At 41.3% G+C, this 20,445-nt stretch overlaps 1 protein-coding gene across 1 annotated transcript in view; it reads left to right on the top strand.

Moving 5' to 3' along the window:
- Positions 1-20,445, top strand: part of LOC148014227 (pentatricopeptide repeat-containing protein At4g04370-like) — a 68,283-nt gene that overhangs the window by 2,684 nt on the left and 45,154 nt on the right. Inside the window, exons 2-3 of the mRNA XM_087666533.1 lie at positions 51-295; positions 677-767. Coding sequence (XP_087522659.1) covers positions 51-295; positions 677-767 — 336 coding nt within the window. The remainder of the gene's footprint in view (positions 1-50; positions 296-676; positions 768-20,445) is intronic.

Below are 20,445 nucleotides of genomic sequence, written 5' to 3'. Positions count from 1 at the left end.
TCATAATTTGCCAAATCGAGATGTAGTGTCATGGAGTGTGATGATTGCAGGGTTTGTTTTGCATGGTAAATTTGCATTGGCTCAGAAATATTTTGACAAAATGCAACACCAAAGTTTGCAACCGAATGATGTAATTATCATGGCCATTCTTGGTGCCTGCAGCCATACTGGCCTATTAAAGGAAGGGGTTGTAAATTTTTCTCTAATGAAAGATATCCATGGTCTTTCTCCAAAGCTTGAGCATTACAGCTGCATGGTTGACCTCCTCAGCCGTGCAGGCTTTCTGAATGCTGCTGTAGGTTTAATACAAACCATGCCCATTCCTCATGATGATATTACGTGGACCTCTTTGCTGAGTAGTTGCAACACTCACAATAACATAGAATTAGGAAAAAGTTGTCTCATTGCTCAGTCCGTATCTCAACAAAATTTAGAAACACAAAAAATTATGAAGGTATAGGATACATATGCACTGAGAGCACCAACTTGCAAAATAGTAACACACATGGATATGCATTTAACTGCTGCCTTCAATGCTCGGTTGCACCCTGATCATTTCACTCATAGTAGGGACATCTGATATCCACTTTTTTTGAAGAGCAGTTCAACATGCTCTGCAGGCTTTGTGGATTCTAGCTATGGCTGAATCATAAAGCCCCAGACTTCGCATTTTCAGTCCATGGGGGACTTCCATGGTGTCAAAGAGCAGCAAGGTTTCAATCTCTCAATTGGGAGCTCTGCCATGTGCAAATGCATATGCTGCAGAGGTATGTACTGTATCTGCCAGGACTCTTGTAGTTCATCTAGAGAGCTGTATGGGTCTAGAGTCCCTTGTGGACTGGATAGCTGTAAACACCCACTGTGTCTTGTTTAAAATGGTATCTGAGATATCTGGGGGTTGAGGTGTGGTGGGAATGGTGTGCCTCTCCTATGTTGATAAACTTAGAGAAAGTTAGGTATGCAATCTGGCTGCACCAATTAGCTGCCCAAAATGGTGATAGCTCTATACATCCAGTACGAGGGTCAGCAATATTAACCAATTGTCCACTGTACATACATATATACAAATCCACAGACATACATACATACATACCTGCACTACATGTATATACACATGTAGATATGTATGTATATATGTATCTCTCTTTGCACATGCGTGAGAGAGAGAGAGAGAGAGAGAGAGAGAGGGAGAGGGAGGGAGAGAGGATGGGATTGCATAAATCTAAGACTTGGTGGAAAATGATGGTGATGGAAGGCTGCCTGAACAAGATTCTCCCCAAATGCAAGGTCTTTCTTTGGAGAGTGCTCATTTGTGGATTTCCCCTCGCCTTGGCTCTTTCAAAGTGCCAAATCTTGAATGGCAATGGTTTCTTTTGCATGACCAGTGTGGAATTCTCATGCCATAGTTTATGTCTTTCCTTGTAGCTAGTAAAATTTGGACCCTCTTGCAAGATATTTGGAGAGCTATGGTTGGCATGTCGTTAAGCCCCTCTAACTAGGTTTTAGCTAGGGCCATCTATCACAAAGAATTTGGTATCTATTGGTTAAATGACAGAGCAAGAGTTGTACGTTAGATTTAATATGAAGGGATGTTTTGGTAAAGACTTCAATAAGAAGTGCAAGTTGCAAAAGGAAGTAGAGTGGTCGAATGCTTACTTTGGATAATACTTGAAATCTTGCTAAAAATGATGCTATATGTATGTTGAAGGCAAAGTTGTGGTTGTAAACATTGAAATAAGGCATAAACATATTGGACATGCAAACTTATGAAGGTTGAAATTAATATAGTCCAAAGGGTTTGTTTACATTTAGAGTTGCAGAATTACATAAAGTTCATGTAGTACACTCGTAGTATAGTAGTTACAGAGGACGAGTATAGAGGTTTTGTTATGGCGGCATGTGATGTAGTATGGTTGTAGAAGTTATTGGGTGATTTGGATATATAGGAAGATGACCCAATTGTCATTCATTGAGAGAACATTAGTATAGAGTTTGGCTAGGAAACCAATGTCGCATGCTAGTAAAAACACATTGAGGTGTATTATTATTTTGTGTGAGAGAAGGTATTTGTAGTAGAGATTAATTTTGTATATAGCTCATATTTTCACAAAGGCCTTGGGTGTAGAGAAGTTTCAAGTATTTGAAAGCTTACTTGGAGTTGCAAATATACAATTAAGATTCAGGGGAAGTGTTGAGATGGCAAGCTCAACACTTGTAAACATTGATGATGGATCGCCTAGTTAGATTGGTTTGCATATAATGTGCACGACTAAAATTCATTCAGTGACATGATTTTAGTAGTCCATTAAGAGATTTTCTAAATGAAACCACCTAGTATTCCTTGAAACAACTCTAACTTGCAAGCTACCATAAGAGGCAACCAACATTCTATGGTGGCATTCACACCATTCAACCTATGACGAGTCTATCAAGCAATGCCCTTTTAGGTTCCTTACCTTTACGTGCATCTATTTTCGCCATGCAATCATGAAGGTGATCCACCGTGCCTTAAACCCTCATCCGATAAGCCTTGGAACGAGTAAACTCTCTTTTTGGGGAGTTTTTCAATTTCAATGAAAAGCAAGGCAAACAATCAACCTTCAACTAGAAAATCATTTGTTTCCCAAAGCAACAAGGTATATCTTAAAATATTTCAATAAAAACCAAAACAATTTCCTTTGAATGCTTTCTAAGTAATGATATAGTCCACAACATTTTTTTCTCCCAAGGAGCGTAATTACCTTAGAGATCAATCCATAGATTATCTGTATATAGATATTAGTCAACCACAAATTCTACTTGTGAATCCACTTAACTTTAATTATCCATCCCATACTTTCAAAGGGAATTTACAAGATACAACTTAAGAACATTCAACAAATAGAGCACATATATAAGAGCCATTTTCAGTTCTCTTTTCATGTGCAGTTCTCTCAAGGTGTCCCTCTCAGTCTCATAGTCATAGGTCTTTTCACAATATCACATCTTCATAAATACTCAGTAGTAATCAAAACAACATTACATTTGACCATAAACAAGGGGTTCACACTTAGCTATTAGGTTAGAGTAATATTCTAAGTTTGATTAACTTAAGGATTTTCTAAACTTATAGATGTTTTGTTTAGGTTTTGACTCCAATTCCCCCCTTTAGTGTTGATGTTAGTGCAAGTTTACCTTCCAAGGTTAGGTTAGACTTCTAAGGCTCTTAGTGACTATCCAAGATTTCCTAGTTACTTACTTTAGAGACTTATGTTCAAGTTTACCCTTCATGGGTCTCTTGATTCCAATGCAAACGGGGTTTCCATAACAAGGGCATATGATTACCATATGATATAACTATGATAGAGGTTTGTCGATTGGTTCCACTAAGTGATTGCAATATTGCCAATTATGAATCCCAATCCAACCTACATCTAATGATATATATGGTCCAACTAGCTTATTAATGTGGCAACATACTTAATGAGTTAGAGATCACTTGGAAAGCTTATGACATGGGTGGAATAGTTGCAATTGTATGCTTTGAGTCCGAAGTGCTTCTCTTAGGTGCCACACTTGTCCTCCTCCTCGTGCTTTGACTTTATATACTTTGATAATCGAAATCCTTAAGTTAAAACTTTGACAATCTTTAAACGCTCTAGTAATCCTTGTGCACAAGAAGACAAGGTTGTTGGAGACAGGGTTGTTGTGCAGCGAGTCTTCCTTCCCTCTTATAATGATGATAGTAAGGGTTGGATCTTATGATAAAGTTTTGTTTTTGGATTGCCAATTTCCCTTCTTGTCCCTCTCTCTATCTCTCTCTGTTCCTCCTTTTGTGTCCCTCTATCTCTCACAATATATATATATATATCTCTATCTCTATCTTCTTTCTCTCCCTCACACACACACACACACTCTCTCTCTCTCTCAGTGTCTTGCTCATGCCTAAAGGCCATGTTATAGCCTTAAAACCATAAGGCTTTATATAGCCTTAGAGGGAGGTGGTGATACCCCTCTCGTGTCCTCTTGTTCATGTTGATCCCTGTAAGTATGATGATAATTTCAAGGGGAAGATGACTAGTTAATGGGACGTCATTTTTCGCCATAGTGTTGAGTTGAGATGGCGGCTACATGTTGATTTGATTTACACTCTCAGTGATAACATTTATCTTGACAAAAGAAGTAGCTAGTTCGGATATACCTTTATCTCTACACTATTGTTTCCACCACAATCAATCTTCACCTAGTAGCTTAAGCATGGAAATCATAGCTTATTTTGTAGAACTAGTTCCTATAGCTAGGAAGTAGTCTCCCATTGTCCCTATTCAAATTTCTATGTTTGCTTCCACATCTCTCCCTTTCCCATCAAACTCATTTAGTTTGACTTGCTTGAGGAGAAATATATTCTCTTGAACTTGAAGAGGATTTGGAAGAGTAGATGTGATACCCTAGTTAAATGTACAAAGTTAACTTTTTGCACAACTTATTTAAGTCCCCATTTATGTTTTCAATACAATTGAAGACAATAATTAATATCAAGGAACTTGGATCCATGCATAATTTGTTTCTCAAATTGGAAAGAAAATTCTAGACATCTTCGTTATTCATCATTTTCCATAGGCAAAATGGAAGTATACCAATATAGAGATTATTTTGATCAACTAAGAATTTTGGTTAGAATAGTTCTAATTGTGGAATTCACATACATCAATAATTTCATAGGTTGGAGGCCCAGTAATGATATTTAAGATCCTGTATTCAAGGGGAAGGTCTAGAAGACCATCTTTACAATAATTATTGGGGTGCGAGCACCCTAGAATGGAAACATGTTGGATTGGGATAATGTGGAGCATGTGGTTGTAGAGATAGCAATTTTGACAAATCCACTCTCTGTCTATGTTGAGAATAGGATTTAGGTGTGATTCTTTAAAGATAAATAACTAGACTACTTTAAGGTCTTCCACCACTTGATCCTTTTGCGATTAGTTTATAAATAAGCAAGTCGATTAGCATTTATGAAGTAGTAGACTCCACTTCTGTCCATCATTGCTCCCAATTATACTTCAAGAGTCTCATGAAGTTGTGCCGATCAAAATTAGAAGAATGCATTGTAGAGGTAAACATAGCTCAAAATGTAAGGAATTTCTACCAATCTTCATCATTTTGAAAAGAGATCCCATTGTTTGTTACATGAAAAATCACTTTTACATTCAATTTTTCCTTAGACAAACAATCCCTCACAAATGTTAATTCAATTTTCACTGTGATATCACATGCAACATGCTTAACTGAAATCCCTTTAATGACACAATTTTATTGGTCCATTAATGGTCATGGTCGAATATTACTTCATGAATTAAAATTTTAGCATCATCCTCTAGCAAAGGAGGGTCATCACTATAGTAGCAATTGGAGGTCTTTTCTTGAATGGTCTCAATAAGCTAATATGAAAAGAAGTATGTATTTTCCAATAAGAAGGGATCCCCAATCTAAATGCATTCTCATTAATCTTGTGAACAATACGAAATGGGCCATAAAATCTTAGAGCTAACTTAAATTTTTAGATGCCTTTCAATTATTTAGCCTCCTCTTTCCAATATTAAATTCTAGTAAATCATCTAAAATGTGTAAATGATTATTCAAATTTAATAATAATATTCTAGACTAGGGCTAAGAGACACAAGGTCTATGTGCAATGAGGTTTTCCTTGAATTGAAAGGTGAGAAGGATCGAAGCTTGCTTGGAAGTGAGCTATGGCGGAGAGCAAGAGCAAGAAGAGAGAGAGATACAAATGGAAACTCCAATAGTTACAATGTGTGACCGGGCCATCCTTTATTCAAACTGTCACTAAAAGAATAAAGAATAAAGTGATGGTGATGGGTGCTCGCCACCTACAATGTGCAATGGCGGGTACTGTCAGTGTAGTAATACACGGGCGGCTAGGCAGAGGGGCCTTTATCCCCAACAACCTCCTAGTTAAAGGTGAATCTTCCCCAGTTTGAGGAGTGAAAAGAAAAAGAAAAGACAATACAATGTACACATGTACAACAGGATGAGGAAAAATGTCATCTCATCCAATGCCCATCAATCTCCTAAGGAAGGCAAAGCGCTCAGTAGTAGCAGATATGCAGGATTTTCGTTAGTGGAGATCTTGACAAGGTCAATAGACTTGCCCTCCACGACCCCACATATGAAGTGATACCTCACCTCAATGTGTTTCATCTTTGCATGGAAGACTGGATTCTTGGCTAGCTGAATAGCACTCATAGAATCCGAATGCAGCATAGGTATAGTATCAATCCCAAGGTCATGAACCAAACGGCCCAACCATATGGCCTCCTTGCAAGCCTCAATGGCCGCAACATACTCGGCCTCAGTGGTAGAGAGAGTCGTGTTGGGGTAAAAGGCCTCTGGGCCTACCCGTGTACACTGTGACCGCCCATTCTTTATTAATATATAATATGATAGTGCAATAAGGCTGTCAGTTCAGTTGGACAACACCTACATTGTGTGTGCTCTTCTCTCCCACATCTTCCTCTTCTCCTTCTCCACTGCCATTACATCCCCTTCAATTGGTATCAGAGCTTTGGATCAGAGCTTGATCGTGGAGCTTGGCCCAGCATTACTTCAGCCCGAATTCAAGACCTAGAGCTTGGAGCTTTAATGGCATCCATGGCTTCTTCCCCTCGAGGTAAGATTTCATCTCCCACCTCTCCCCGGCCCCCTCATAGGCTCTTTGCAGGTGTTCCTTGGCTTCATTGGGCACCTTGTATGCTCCCATTTGCCCCCTTATCCTCAGCATAACTAATAGGCCCACAGTAGCAGCTCAGGTTTTTTTGTGCCTGTTTCAAAATCTGGCTCAAAAATCCCATTTTTTCTCATATCTCAGGCATCCAGAACCCGATTTAAGCAAGGTAAGAGTCTAACTTGGGGTTTTGGCATGCTCCGGGCGCAATGGTGATGTCAGATCTTCCAAATTCAGATCATAGAATTTTCTGTAACAGATCTGAGTTGATTCACAGCAAGAAAATGTCATGCTCTTAGCTTATGTGATGCTCCCGAGGCTTGGTATTTGATGCCCAAATGATTTGGGGATGTTTGCCCAATGTTTTGAGATGCTTTGGGACTTGGTTTGAGCTTCCATAGCTCGATTTATGTAGGGATTTACTGTTGTACATTGTTTAGGCAACAAGGTTTTATCAGGGATAGCTTATGCATAATGCTCTTTGTTGACATTCGAGTGTCATGTTGGATGTATTGATGCTTGGTCATCATGGTTTATGCTCGGATATGCTATTTGAGAGCTATTGAGCCTTGATTTGGATGCGGACACTTTGTTGTTGGTTGGGATTTATGCTACCTTGGTTGACAGGTTATTTTACCTCTAGTTTGGGTATGCCTATGGTCTACGGGTGCTCCCGACTACTCGAGATGATATGTTGATGTATTTGGATGATGCCATTGTGATGTTTATGCTCCTAGATGTTTCTTGAGCAAAGAGTAGAGCTCAATTCTTGGTTCACTGTCATTTTGTTTGCAGCTGGCATTTCACTTGTTGACAAGATTTATGCCCCGTGCTACCCATTATGGGACTGATATCTGATGTGGATGCTTTTGGGTTTTGGCTACAGTATGGCAGGTGTTTGGGCTTGAATCGACTTGCATTTGAGAATTTTGTGGAGCAGTTTGCATTTGATTGGCTTATCACTTATGTAGCTTGGATGCTATTTGGCCCTTAATGTCCCGATTATGGATCTTGGATTTACTTGGATGCAGACACATGTTTTGAGTAGTGCTTGCTCCATTGTCTTAGCAGTTAGTTATTGAGATTTCATTGCTCATTGATGCTTGGTTCTTTGTGGGTTACTCCTTGATCAGTGGACTTCTTGATAGCGCTTGGGATAAGCAGTTATGGCTCTATTGCTTCTGTGTTGCCTAGCTTCTATGCTAGTTGGGTTGCTTTTGCCCATACATGTTAGAGAGCAGTTGTTCTTGATGCTTACCTAGCTATGCACTTTGTCTACTATCATGTACTTTATAGAGCCACTTATTTGGATGTTTTTGTACAGATACTTGGGCTTCTCCTGGAGCTTGGCCATTGCAGGATCTTATGCCACTTATCGGTCTTGCATTGACTTGGATGCTACTATGTGGACTGATGTACTGCAGAGTCATGTTTACCATTATGGTTATGGGCTGATTTCATGGTTGAATACCATATGATCTTTTGACAGATATCTTGGCCTTTACACTATTGTGGTTGGTTATGTCACGCACTTAGCTATGAGTCTTTTTCATGTGGGAGCTTCTACATCCCTAGTTGATGCTTCTGTGCTTCCCTCTCTAGTGAGGATGGAAGAGTACTTGCAGCAGCATGCTTCTACAGACAGTTGTCTTCATGGGCAGGTTCCCTATGTTGGGACAGCCCTCAACTCCTTGAGCTCCATGGACGCTTGCTCAGTGATATGGCCTATGTCTCAGATTGGCTATTGGATTCTATGGCATCTTGTCATGTTACTCCACATAGAGCATGGTTCTCTACTTACAGGGAGTTTGATGGATGCATTTCTTTGGGCCTTGAGTAGACTTATGCTATTCTTGGTATAGGGGACATACCTAGCTTTGCCTAATGGGACTTCTCTTATGCTTAGGGATGTTTTACATGTTCCCATGCTCAGTAAGAGCTTGATTTCTGTCAGTCAATTGCATGATGTAGGTTACTCTGTTTCTCTTAAAGATAGGTCATGGAAGATCTATCGTGGTTGCTTGGTTTTGGCCAGAGGTTCTAGAGTTGGTTTACATTACCCAGTGCATGTCTCTCATGTGGGAGATTCTATGGTTGCAGTTATCCGGATACCACATGCATTGTTATGGCATTATCGCCTAGGCCATATGCACCACAAAGAGATGGAGATCTTGTCTCGTTCAGACTCATTGCTGCCTCCTATGTCACTTATAGATCTTGATGCTTGCCCTGATTGTACTCTTGGTCCTTGCAGAGCCCCCTTGGCTTATGGCAATCGTACGAGGCATGCTTCCCTAGATCTTGTCCATTGTGTAGTATATGGACCTATGCCTTCCCAGTCACTTGGTGGAGCGTCGTACTTTCTGACCTTTGTTGATCATGCTACCCACGGTGTTTGGGCTTTTCCCTTGGTGCAGATTGAAGATGCTGCAGTTATGCTTGACAGGTTTATGGATTTTGCTAGTAGCAAGCCTAGGTGCTTTGCAGATGGATTATGAAAGCCATGCTCTCTCTCTCAGCTTTCGGACCTCTTGTCAACAGTATGGCATTGATTTCTTGTGCCCACTGTATTATGGGATTGCTCATGGCATGTGCTTGACCTTACAGGCAAAGGGATCTTCTATGCTTACCATAGCTGGGTTGTCTTATGGATTTTGGGCTGAGGCCCTTATGACGACAGTATATTTGGTTAACATGACGTCGTGCTTGATCTTGGATGGTATTGCACTCCATGAGGCATGGAGTGGCATGCAACCCTCCTATGATTACTTGAGGATGTTTGGCTGCAAGAGGCATCTGTACGTATGCCACATAAGCCTATGTCACGTATATGTATCCTCCTTGGTTATGGAGATGGTGGCTTTAAGACCTACAGACTATGGGATTTGGATGCCCAGCAAGTCATATGCAACTATCATGCTGTCTTCTATGAGACGCAGACACCTCTCAGGCCTCTTAATGAGTGTTCAGTACGTTTTATGGGTGGCTGATTTTACAACAACTATAGTGCCATTACAGCAAGCTATTTATGCTGAAAATGAGGCACTTATTGGCCCAGATGACATAGCTATGCATAGCAATCAGGGTCAGGATGTTGGTGATCAGTTGCTAGACCCCTTGCAGGCTCATGAGAGCCATTTTCTTGTAGTTTTGCAGGCTGGACAGCCAGCCATATGTCAGTCTTCCGCTTTGCTGAGGCCATATGTAGTCTTGAGACCCCGTTGGACGAGTGTTCGGGATGTTGGCTCTCTTTCAATGATTGACTCTGGAGAGTTTGACTGCTCTCTGCTATCTTGTATGCGCCATGGTGATACTATGCGTGACTCTGATGCTTTACAGTCGTGCACTGATGAGTTGTGCTTGCTTCATAAGAAGCATTCTTGGATTGCTCCATTGTATGGAGCTGCGAGATCACTTATCTCCTGGATGTCATGGACTCGGGGATGCTTGACTCTTCTTCTGCAAAGATTCCCAACACTTCTTGCACAGCTCGCTTTTCGGTTGGGTGTTGGGTGAGATGTCGTGATTCCTCACCTTGTCTTTTTTTTTTCTTTGTTTTCACTCCCTAGCCACATTGGCCTTTTAGTGGGAGGTTGTTGGGGTAAAAGGCCTCTGGGCCTGCCCGTGTACACTATGACCACCCATTCTTTATTCATATATAATATGATAGTGCAATAAGGCTGTTAGTTCAGTTGGATAGCACCTACATTGTGTGTGCTCTTCTCTCTCGCATCTTCCTCTTCTCCTTCTCAAATTTCCACTGCCATTGCATCCCCTTCAAGTTGTACACTTCTGAATCCTGGACATCCAAGAAACAACACCTCCAGCATAGGTAAAGACATAGCCAAAAGTGGACTTCCTACTATCTGCATGTCCTGCATAATCGGAGTTTGTGTAGCCCACAACTCCTGTATCCTAGCTGCCATAGCAAATACACATATCTACTGTGCCCTTTAGGTATGTCATGATACCCTTTACAACATCCCAATGCTTTTTGCCAGGTGTAGCCATATAGCATGCCACATCACCAATTGCAAAGGCAATATCTGGACAAGTGGTTATCATGGCATACATCAAACTACCCACGACTGATGTATAAGGGATCTTGGCCATCTTGGCCCTGCTCATCCGTCTATAGATAATCAGCCTGTGAAACCTTCACATAAGAAGGTAATGGACAGCCAATAGGATTTATGTCCTGCATGCGAAAATGCTCAAGGACTTTATGAATGTACTCCCTTTGTGAGAGGTACAGTAGTCCTTGATGCTTGTCGCGCTTAATGCGCATACCAAGAATGTGAGAGGCCTGTCCCAAATTCTTCATCTCAAAGCTCTTCTTTAGCAGAGATTTAAGAGTATCCAGCTCATCATGAGCTTTCCTTGCTATTAGCATATCATCCACATAAAGTACCAAAATAAGCAATGAGCCATCACGGGATTTCTTCGTGTAAAGACATGAATCCATAGTACTCCTACTATAGCCCTGTGACTGCATAAAGGCATCAAACTTATGATACCACTCCCTAGGTACCTGCTTCAAGCCATAAATACTTTTCTTCAACTTGCACACTAAGTGCTCCCTGCCAGGTTTTGCAAAGCCCTTAGGTTGCTCCATGTATATCTCATCATGCAAGTCTCCATTCAAGAATGCAGTTTTGACATCCATCTAGTACAAGTCCAAGTCAAGCTGTGTGACTAAGGCCAAAACCAAGTGTAGAGTGGTCATCTTGACCATAGGAGAAAAGACTCATCAAAGTCAACTCCATGCTCCTATTTAAAAACCTTAGCGAAAAGTCTTGCCTTATAAACCGGCTCGGGATTTCCAGGGGCACATTTTGGCTTGTACACCCATTTGCATGGCAAAGCCTTCTTGCCCTAAGGCAGTGCAACCAAATCCCAAGTCATATTCTTGTGCAAGGAGTCTGCCAAGAGTGACTGTCACCCTGCGCATAGCCTCATCATAGGTGAGAGGTTCTCCTGCATCTATAACCAAGACATAATGCATTAAGGGCTCAAATCTATTTGGTGGATGTCTATCTCTAGTAGACCAGGCTCTGTGGCTGGTCCAACACCCTCGTCATGTGTACCAACTGCTGTTGCAGGTTGTCCAAGTGGCTGTGCAGAAGCACATGGCTCCTCTTGGAATATAACCCTGTGTATCTCTACCACCTTCTCAGAGTGCCTATGCATCTTGTCTTCATGGAAGACTACATCATGGCTGCGGATGACTTTCCGCGCTTGAGGATCCCAGAGGTGGTAACCCATCTCGTCTGCATCCCCATAGCTAAGGAAAATGCATTTAACACTCTTAGGATCCAACTTAGTACGCTTGTCTTTGGGCACATGGTAGAATGCCTCACATCCAAAGACACATAGATGCGCATAAGACAGAGGTTTCCCAGTCCATACCTCCTTTGCAACCTGAAAATCCAAACCACTAGAAGGTGATCTATTTATGACATGCACAGTTGTACTAACTACCTCAGCCCAAAAGCTCTATGATAAGCATGCATGGCTAAGCATATTGCGTACATGCTCCTGGATGGTTCTATTCATCCGCTCAGCCAAACCATTCTGGGGTAGGATATAAGGGGCGGTCAACTGACACTTAATATCCTTCTTGTCACATAGTTGCTCAAAAGCACATGACACATATTCTCCCCCATTGTCAGTCCTAAGGCATTTCAGCCTATGCCCAGTTTGACTAATGCAAGCCATCTCTGAAACATAGCTAAGACTTCTGACTTAAGCTTACTAGGGTAAGCCTAGACTTTATACAAAAAATCATCAATGAACGTCACAAAATACTTTGCACCATCCATAGACTGACAGGGCATGGGTCCATTGACATCCAAATATACCAATGCCAGGGGCTCACTCATGTGTGTCCTACCAGACTTCTTATGCGTATTCCTAGTCTGTTTGTCATAAAGACAATGCTCACATGAATCAAAATATGCGTAGTCAAGGGGCGGTAAACTGCAAACCAGAAAGCATTTTCATTCATTTTAAGGATATATGGCCCAAACGGGCATGCCAAAGAGATACATGTGAGGTGGAATCCACTGACAAAACATGGTCAACACAGAGGACCCATCAACTACAAGAGGATAGAGGCTGCCAGCTTTGACACCTCTAGCAAGCACAAGTTTGCCACGGGTGATCTTCTAGGAAGAATCTCTAAATGAAACATGAAACCTAGCATCATCAAGCTGCCCTCTGCAGATATAAGACTGTGTATAAGTGCAAGTACATGACGTACATCCTGTAATAGAAAAGTATTGCTAGTAGAGAATTACAACCGTACATCCCTAATGCCAACAATAGCAAGTGACCTTTCATCGCCCAAGCGAACTGAACCAGAGACAGTGCGGTAGGAATGGAACCACTCATGGCATGGTGTAACATGAAAGGAAGCACCAGAATCCAAAAGCTAACACTGCGCATATATAGAGTGAACATCATCAACGATGTAGCATCACAAGAACTAGCTGCAAGTATGTACTCGCCATCGGAGTCATCAATCTGCATGACATTTATCTCTTCAATGTTCACACTGGATTTCAGAGGCATAATGTTGCGATCAAAGGCATTTTTTGTTACTTTGTCTTTCCCCTTCTCTTTGTGCTTCTCATTGCACAACTCATGACATTGTGGGCGAATATGACCTTTCTTGCCGCAATGATGACATGTCACATTAGCATTTCTCCCACGAGACTTGCTATGCGACTTACCACGAGACTTAGACCAAGACTTCTACGAGTCTCTACCACGGCCATCCCCACGGTCATTCTTGCCATTACCATCTCTATCTTTAACAATCAAAGCATGCGACACACGAGAGGCATCCAAGTTCTTACAGTTGATCTCTTACTGCAGAAGATCACTCTCTACATCATGCAAGTTCAAAATAGTAGTAGGAGCACATAAGGCAGTGCGGAATACATCCCATGACTCACTTAGAGTCCCAAGCAAAAACAATGGAGTAACCTCATCATTAAAGGTAATACCTTGCGAAGTCAAGTTCTTGAGAATAGCATGGAACTGGCTCAAATGAGCAGACATTGTCATATTCTCCTTCATGCGCAGGTCCATAAACTGCTTCAACTAATACATCTGACTTGCCAGACTTTTCTTATCATAGAGGTTCTTAATTTTATCCCAAAACTGCCAAGCACTTTGTACTTCCTCAACCACATTGTAATGCATATGTTCAGTGAGAGACAAGATGAGGGTGGACTTGCATAACTCATCAGGCTCATCCCATTCATCATCAGTCATAGTTTTAGGCTGCTCGCCATGCATTCTTAGTGGCTTTATCTGTGATTTTTGCACCAATACCTGCCAAACTTGGCTCTTTCAATAGGCATAATTTGTACCATCAAGCTTAATGATGTTGAAGATAGCACTGTTAGTGGAAGAAGAACACATAATACAGTCCAAAACAGTGCAGACAATTCAAAACTGCTTGCTGTTTTCTGCTATAAACAGCCAAAATACCACCAAAACCAAGGCAAAATGACCACAAAATTGATAGTTAATGATGTTGCCCACCAAGTACCATCAAAAGTACATAAAATCAAGATAATTTAGTATGAAATTTCCACATCAATCCATACATAGTTGCTTGCTGTAATAAATTACAACCAAGTATAATGAGAGCAAACTGTAGGCAAAATCAATGGACCAAGTCAACCACTAACTGTCAAAGCATAACCAGCATCAAGTGGACATCAATCGGCATATGACAGTCATACGAACATCGAGCAAACACCCAAGCATGTAAAAAAAAATCCGTCAGTAAGTTGACACACCCCCTGTGTAATAGGGCAAAGTGTACACAACATTGGCAAGACTTGACACAAAGAGGTGTATGCTCAGGGAGTGTGAAGCCCAAATTAGCCCAAGTACATGTATGCGAGCCATGACATATCAACCATGCAACACCCAAGTGAAGAAGATCCCAATCTCAAAAGACTCAAAGCTCAATAGCATAAACTACTTGCTCAATGTCTGTCAAACATCCAACGATGCTCCCACTGACACAAAAAGATTGTTTGATGCACTTGGAAAGATATGATTGTATAGTTTAGGATCCTAATTGAATCATATTTATGGATCAAGCCAAGAAGCTCAAGAAAGGAATATGAGAGCACCAGTGATGAAAGATTTAAGACCAAACACCAATAAGGCATCCTGGGCATATAGGTTTTGTAGCCTCTAATTAGAGCATCCATAGATATCAACTATATCCCAAATACAACTTTGGCAAGCCAAGAACTATCCCAAGTAAGTTTCAAGTAGCCAGATGTAAGCTAAGACAAGGCACTAGTAGCAATTGGCTCCAAACAATGTAATTAGCATGTAGTAGTGGCATAGGCCAAGCATGTCAAGACCTGTTAGACATAGGTAACATACACGCCATATGTACATCTAAGACGCAGCATCAAATGCATTCCAAAGCCAAGCTCAAGCTCAAATGAAGATCCGGAACCAAAGACAAGCTGGAGGTCAATACTTCATTGCATATCCCAAAGACATAGCCCAAAACCAATAGGCATAACCAAACTCGAGGTAAAATAACCTGTCAACCAAGGTAGCATAAATCCCAACCAACAACGAAGTGTCTGCATCCAAATCAAGGCTCAATAGCTCTCAAATAGTATATCCGGGCATAAACCATGATGACCAAGCATCAATACATCCAATAGGACACCCGAATGTCAACAAAGAGCATTATGCATAAGCCATCCCTGATAAAACCTTGTTGCCCAAACAATGTACAGTAGTGAATCCCTACATAAATCAAGCTATGGAAGCTCAAACCAAGTCCCAAAGCATCTCAAAACATTGGGCAAACATCTCCAAAGCATCTGGGCATCAAATACCAAGCCTTGGGAGCATCACATAAGCTAAGAGCATGGCATTTTCTTGCTGTAAATCAACTCATATCTGTTGCAGAAAATGCTGTGATCAAAATGTGGCAGATTTGACATCGCCATCGCGTTTGTAGAGTGCCAAAATCCTAAGTTATACTCTTACCTTGCCTAAATCGGGTTCCGGATACCCAAGATATATGAGAAAAAATGGAATTTTTGAGCCAAATTTTGAAACGAGCGCAAAAAAACGTGATCTGTTACTGTGGGGCCTGCTAGTTATGCTGAGGATAAGGGGGCAAATGGGGGACATACAAGGTGCCTAATGAAGCCAAGGAGGAACACCTGCAAAGAGCCTATGAGGGTCGGGAGAGGTGGGAGATGAAATCTTTCCTCGGGGGGAAGAAGCCATGGCTGGCATTGAAGCTCCAAGCTCTAGGTCCTCAATCCGGGCTGAAGTAATGCCGGGCTAAGCTCCATGATCAAGCTCTAATCCAAAGCTCTAATACCAGTTAAAAGGCGAGAAGGATCGAAGCTTGCTTGGAAGTGAGCTATGGCAGAGAGCAAGAGCAAGAAGAGAGAGAGACACAAATGGGAACTCCAACAATCACAATGTGTGACCGAGCCTTCCTTTATTCAAACTGTCACTAAAAGAATAAAGAATAAAGTGACGGTGACGGGCGCTCGCCAGCTGTAGTGTGCAGTGGCGGGTATTGTTAGTGTAGTAATACACAGGCGGCTAGGCAGAAGTGCCTTTACCCCCAACAAGAATAAGAAGTTTCAGGGGGATTATTGGTTTATCAATTGGAAAAATCTAGAATAAAAGTGGCTGGGAAATAATAGTAAGCATGGGGATAAGGAAGTTTTTCACCATGAGCTCTTATAAAAGGTACTTTACTTAGGATCTAAAGAGACACATGATGACAAATTAGACTCCCACTTACTTAGACATCTATACACTTAAAGATGTAAACACCTTAACTAAACTAGAGACTATCCTCTTCATAGCAAATAATCATTGTTCAAAAACAGGATCCCTTGAGCAAAAATAATCTATGTGCTCTTCTAACAATGTTTTAGTGGGAGATCATAATAACAATTTACTAGCAAACATAACAAAAATGCATGCTTGCTAACATAGCATAAACATGGAGAAAGACATTCTATGCAACAAGAAACTACATAATGCAACTCTTTCTTTTTTTTCACAAAACATAATGAGAGGACAAAACAAAGAATATGTGCTAAAAAATAAAGTGAACAATGTAGTATCAATGACAATGCTTCACACACGCACACACACACACACACACACACGCACGCACGCATGCACGCACGCACGCACGCACGCACGCGCATGCATATGAATAGTATCTCTAGGTTTTTTAATGTTAAGATAACTTTTCTTAATATAAATAATATTGTTTTAAATCAGGCTACTGTATTTGAAATAATTTCTCATAAAGCACAAAACAAGACCAAACTAAGATCAATGTGACACATAATTAACAATTTTTAATAAACATAGTTAAAAAATTAAATTCTATTAAAGTAAGATTTAATTAATAACAACATATCTGTAAGAATGATTCACTTGAAGAAAATTTTTAACTTTCATTGGTATATTGAAGCTCAAACCTAGAATTCCTTTGCATTACTTAGGAGTGGCTCACGTTGCTTTGTTTATCCATAGAGTTGCTTTATCCATAGATGAAGATCTCAAAATTATTTTTACATATCCATAGAGTTGTGGAAATTTTTTGGAGGTCTATTGAAGCATCTCTGGGTGTTGGGGCAATCGTGGTGCATCTATCTAGTAAAATTTGGTGCTTGCTTGCAAGCTACTGTAATCTTGTTAAAGAGAAAGAAAAGGTTAGTCCTTCTAATGTAGAAAAAAATGAAGTAGGATATGTATATAATCCTTTTGATAGGTTGACGTATTTGTATGCAACCCATGCATGTAGAAGTGAAGGAGCTATATCTACTTTGAAAACGAAATAGACTTATAATGTAAACCCAAAGCAATTTAGAAGATCTAAACATGTAAACCAAGGCTAAATGCCTTCATGTGAGTCTTACTAAGGTTGAATAAAATGTGAGACCTTAAGGAGGGAGATTAAAATTGTATCAATTCACAAAGGCGGTAGAACATTTCTTTGATGCCAAGGTGCATTGTGATGAGAAAACATCACTCGTTGTAAGAAAGAGGGTATTATAATAGGCCTTCCCCTCCCTCCTTTATTCAATTAAATGGTATTTTTTAGAATATAAGAAAGCATTTAAAAAATTATAGGATTAAAGCTTTAGCTTTAAATTTTAGTCGAATGAAAATGGCCGTTTTTGATAGGATTGAAAAATGGGAAGAGAGTGACTAGGACCTAGCGCATGTGAGCCTTAGAGTAATAGCTTCTATTAGGAAGGGAAGGACAACATGTGTCCTCCTCCCTAACCTACATGCATGCAGGAGGAGGTAGCTCGAGCCAGCGACAGAGATGAGAGGACGAAGACCTGGCTGTGATGTAGGGGCATGGTGGGCCGAAAGAACGCATGGACTACAAACAAGTGCTAAAAAACACAGAGCTTGACATGACAGTAATTGGAGGACATCTCATCATTGATCAAGCCCGATACAATGAAGTTAAAAAATCAACTATCGTGCAAATTGGCAAGAAGGTGCATAGAGCCATGGTTGCACTATCACTTGACAAAATTAACCAAAGGTATGCTGATATGGTGTCTAGTAGCTTGTTTTTTTTCTTTATGGGTTGCCCTGCAACTGAGGAGGAGTTTGCCCATTGGTTTGACAACACCTGTCAAGGAAAAGCATCGCTACTGTAGTACCGACTTGTGGAAAAGGGCTTCTTCATGCTGCTTGTTGGCTCACGGGCAGCAGAGCGGGAGTGGATTCAGGCCTCGACTGTTGGCCACAGGGGTACTTTGGTGCATACTCTACCTTGGTGTCCCTCCTTCTCCCCTGAAGGAGTTTTACAACACGAGTGCCTCGTGTGGGTTACCTTCATTGACCTCCTAGTATGGCTCGATGAAGAAGTTGACAAGCTTGCACAAGCCCTTGACAAGGTCTTCTATGTACCATCCTCTACCACCTCGTCTGGCAGTCCTCTGGGACCAAAGGAATGAACGCCCCTGAGTTCTTGGAAGTGTAGGATCTGAATGGCTTCGATATCGTGGTTGAAGTTTGCTTCTCCCCATTCCCAGATGCCTACTACCTATGTTGGGAGAATGGGCACTTTGCGAGAGCTTGCCCCAAGAAGGCACAAGTACAATCAACGGAGGAAGTGGCCATTGATCACCAAAAACAAAAGGGTCCCCCTGCAAACCCCAAGCACAAAAATTACCTAGCCATATGCGGAACCTAAAGAAATGGGCAAAGGGAAGCAACCTTAGCAGTCAACACTACAACCTACTGCTTCCAAGATTAGCGAGCTAGACAAGAAAGATAACAGTTAGACTAGCAAGACTGAGACAATCACCAAAGGATCAACCCCACAAAAGGAGGACCTCCCTCCCAAGGGTGGATGGATCAGCGATAGTAAAAGCAGGAAGAAACAATAGAGGATGTTGATCAAGCAATTGGCCTGCACTCCTCTTGTGGATCACAACATCTATGCAGTTATTGAAGGGGCTGGAGACCTTATTACCGATGTTGATGAATAGCGTATCAGCATGCAAGCTAACTTGCAAAACAACCCTGCTCACATGGAATGTCAGAGGGTTAGCCTTTGACACCAGGCAAAGAACCTGTCACAGATTAATGAGGGTGCGTAAGCCATCTATTTTAGCACTGCAAGAAATTAAAATGGAGTGAGAAAGTTCTCACCACTTGGCTTTTAGATATTTGCAGACACTTGTTGTGTAGTGGCAAAGGAGGCACCCTGATGGCAAGAAGGGAGGAGCTCCACCCGAAATTAATTTGGAAAAGAGGTGACAACATAGCCCTTGTTGTCAAGATTACTATTGCTAGGGAAAGCCTAATCTGATGTCAATCTATGCCCCAAATATCTCTGCAAAGAGACAACAGCTGTGGGAGTTTATCACAAGGCAAATGGATAACACACCCACCTTGCTGATGGGTGACTGGAACATGGCACCTAAGCAAACTGACAGATCACATGGGGGTGCGCAGTGATTGCGATAGAGAAATAAGCCTGAAGGAAGATGGAGAGCTCTCATGAGCTGAGGGACCTGGCTCTGCTGGCCTTCCAGCAAGCTAGCATAGTCCCTTCCACATGGCATAATAAGCATGCTGGCTCAACATGGAGGGCTAGTCAACTTGACAGGATCTATGCTTATATGGATGCGTGGTGGCTAGGGAGCCAAATTAGGGTCAAGGCATTGATCCAGGAAACTGCCTTAGATCACCTTTCCGCTAATACTTGCATTTAAAATTATTTTTGTGGGTCGAATGAGCAACGGTCCCCACCTTTCAAGCTCAATACCTTCTTCCTAAAGGATAGCAGATTCGTTGAAAAAGTCAAGCATAAGTGGAAGAGAGCAATGGATGAATTAGCCTCTCCGGATTTCAAATGGACAAAATGCTTACAAGCAGTTACCAACCTAGCTAAGAGACATGGAAAAATCAAAGCAAACTAGGGATTCAGTCAGCAAGATGACCTGTTGGCTCGGATCAAAGCCTCATTATTGCACACCCTGTAGATTAGCCCGGACAATCAACACATGTAGAGGATGCTTCTAGCGACAAAGAAACACATGAAGGAGTTGGAAGGAAATAGAGTTGCTGTAGCCAAAATTCAGCTCAAAGGAACTTGGGAACTTTTGGGAGATAGCACATCCTCTATTTTCTTTCAGGCCCTCTAGGCCAAACAA

This window comes from Lygodium microphyllum, chromosome 25 (genome assembly GCF_053477565.2).
Source record: "Lygodium microphyllum isolate KBCC chromosome 25, Lygodium_microphyllum_v1.1.10, whole genome shotgun sequence".
In the NCBI taxonomy this organism is placed as follows: Eukaryota; Viridiplantae; Streptophyta; class Polypodiopsida; order Schizaeales; family Lygodiaceae; genus Lygodium; species Lygodium microphyllum.
Note: the sequence above shows the minus strand (reverse complement) of the source record. Positions and strands in the feature narration are given on the sequence as shown.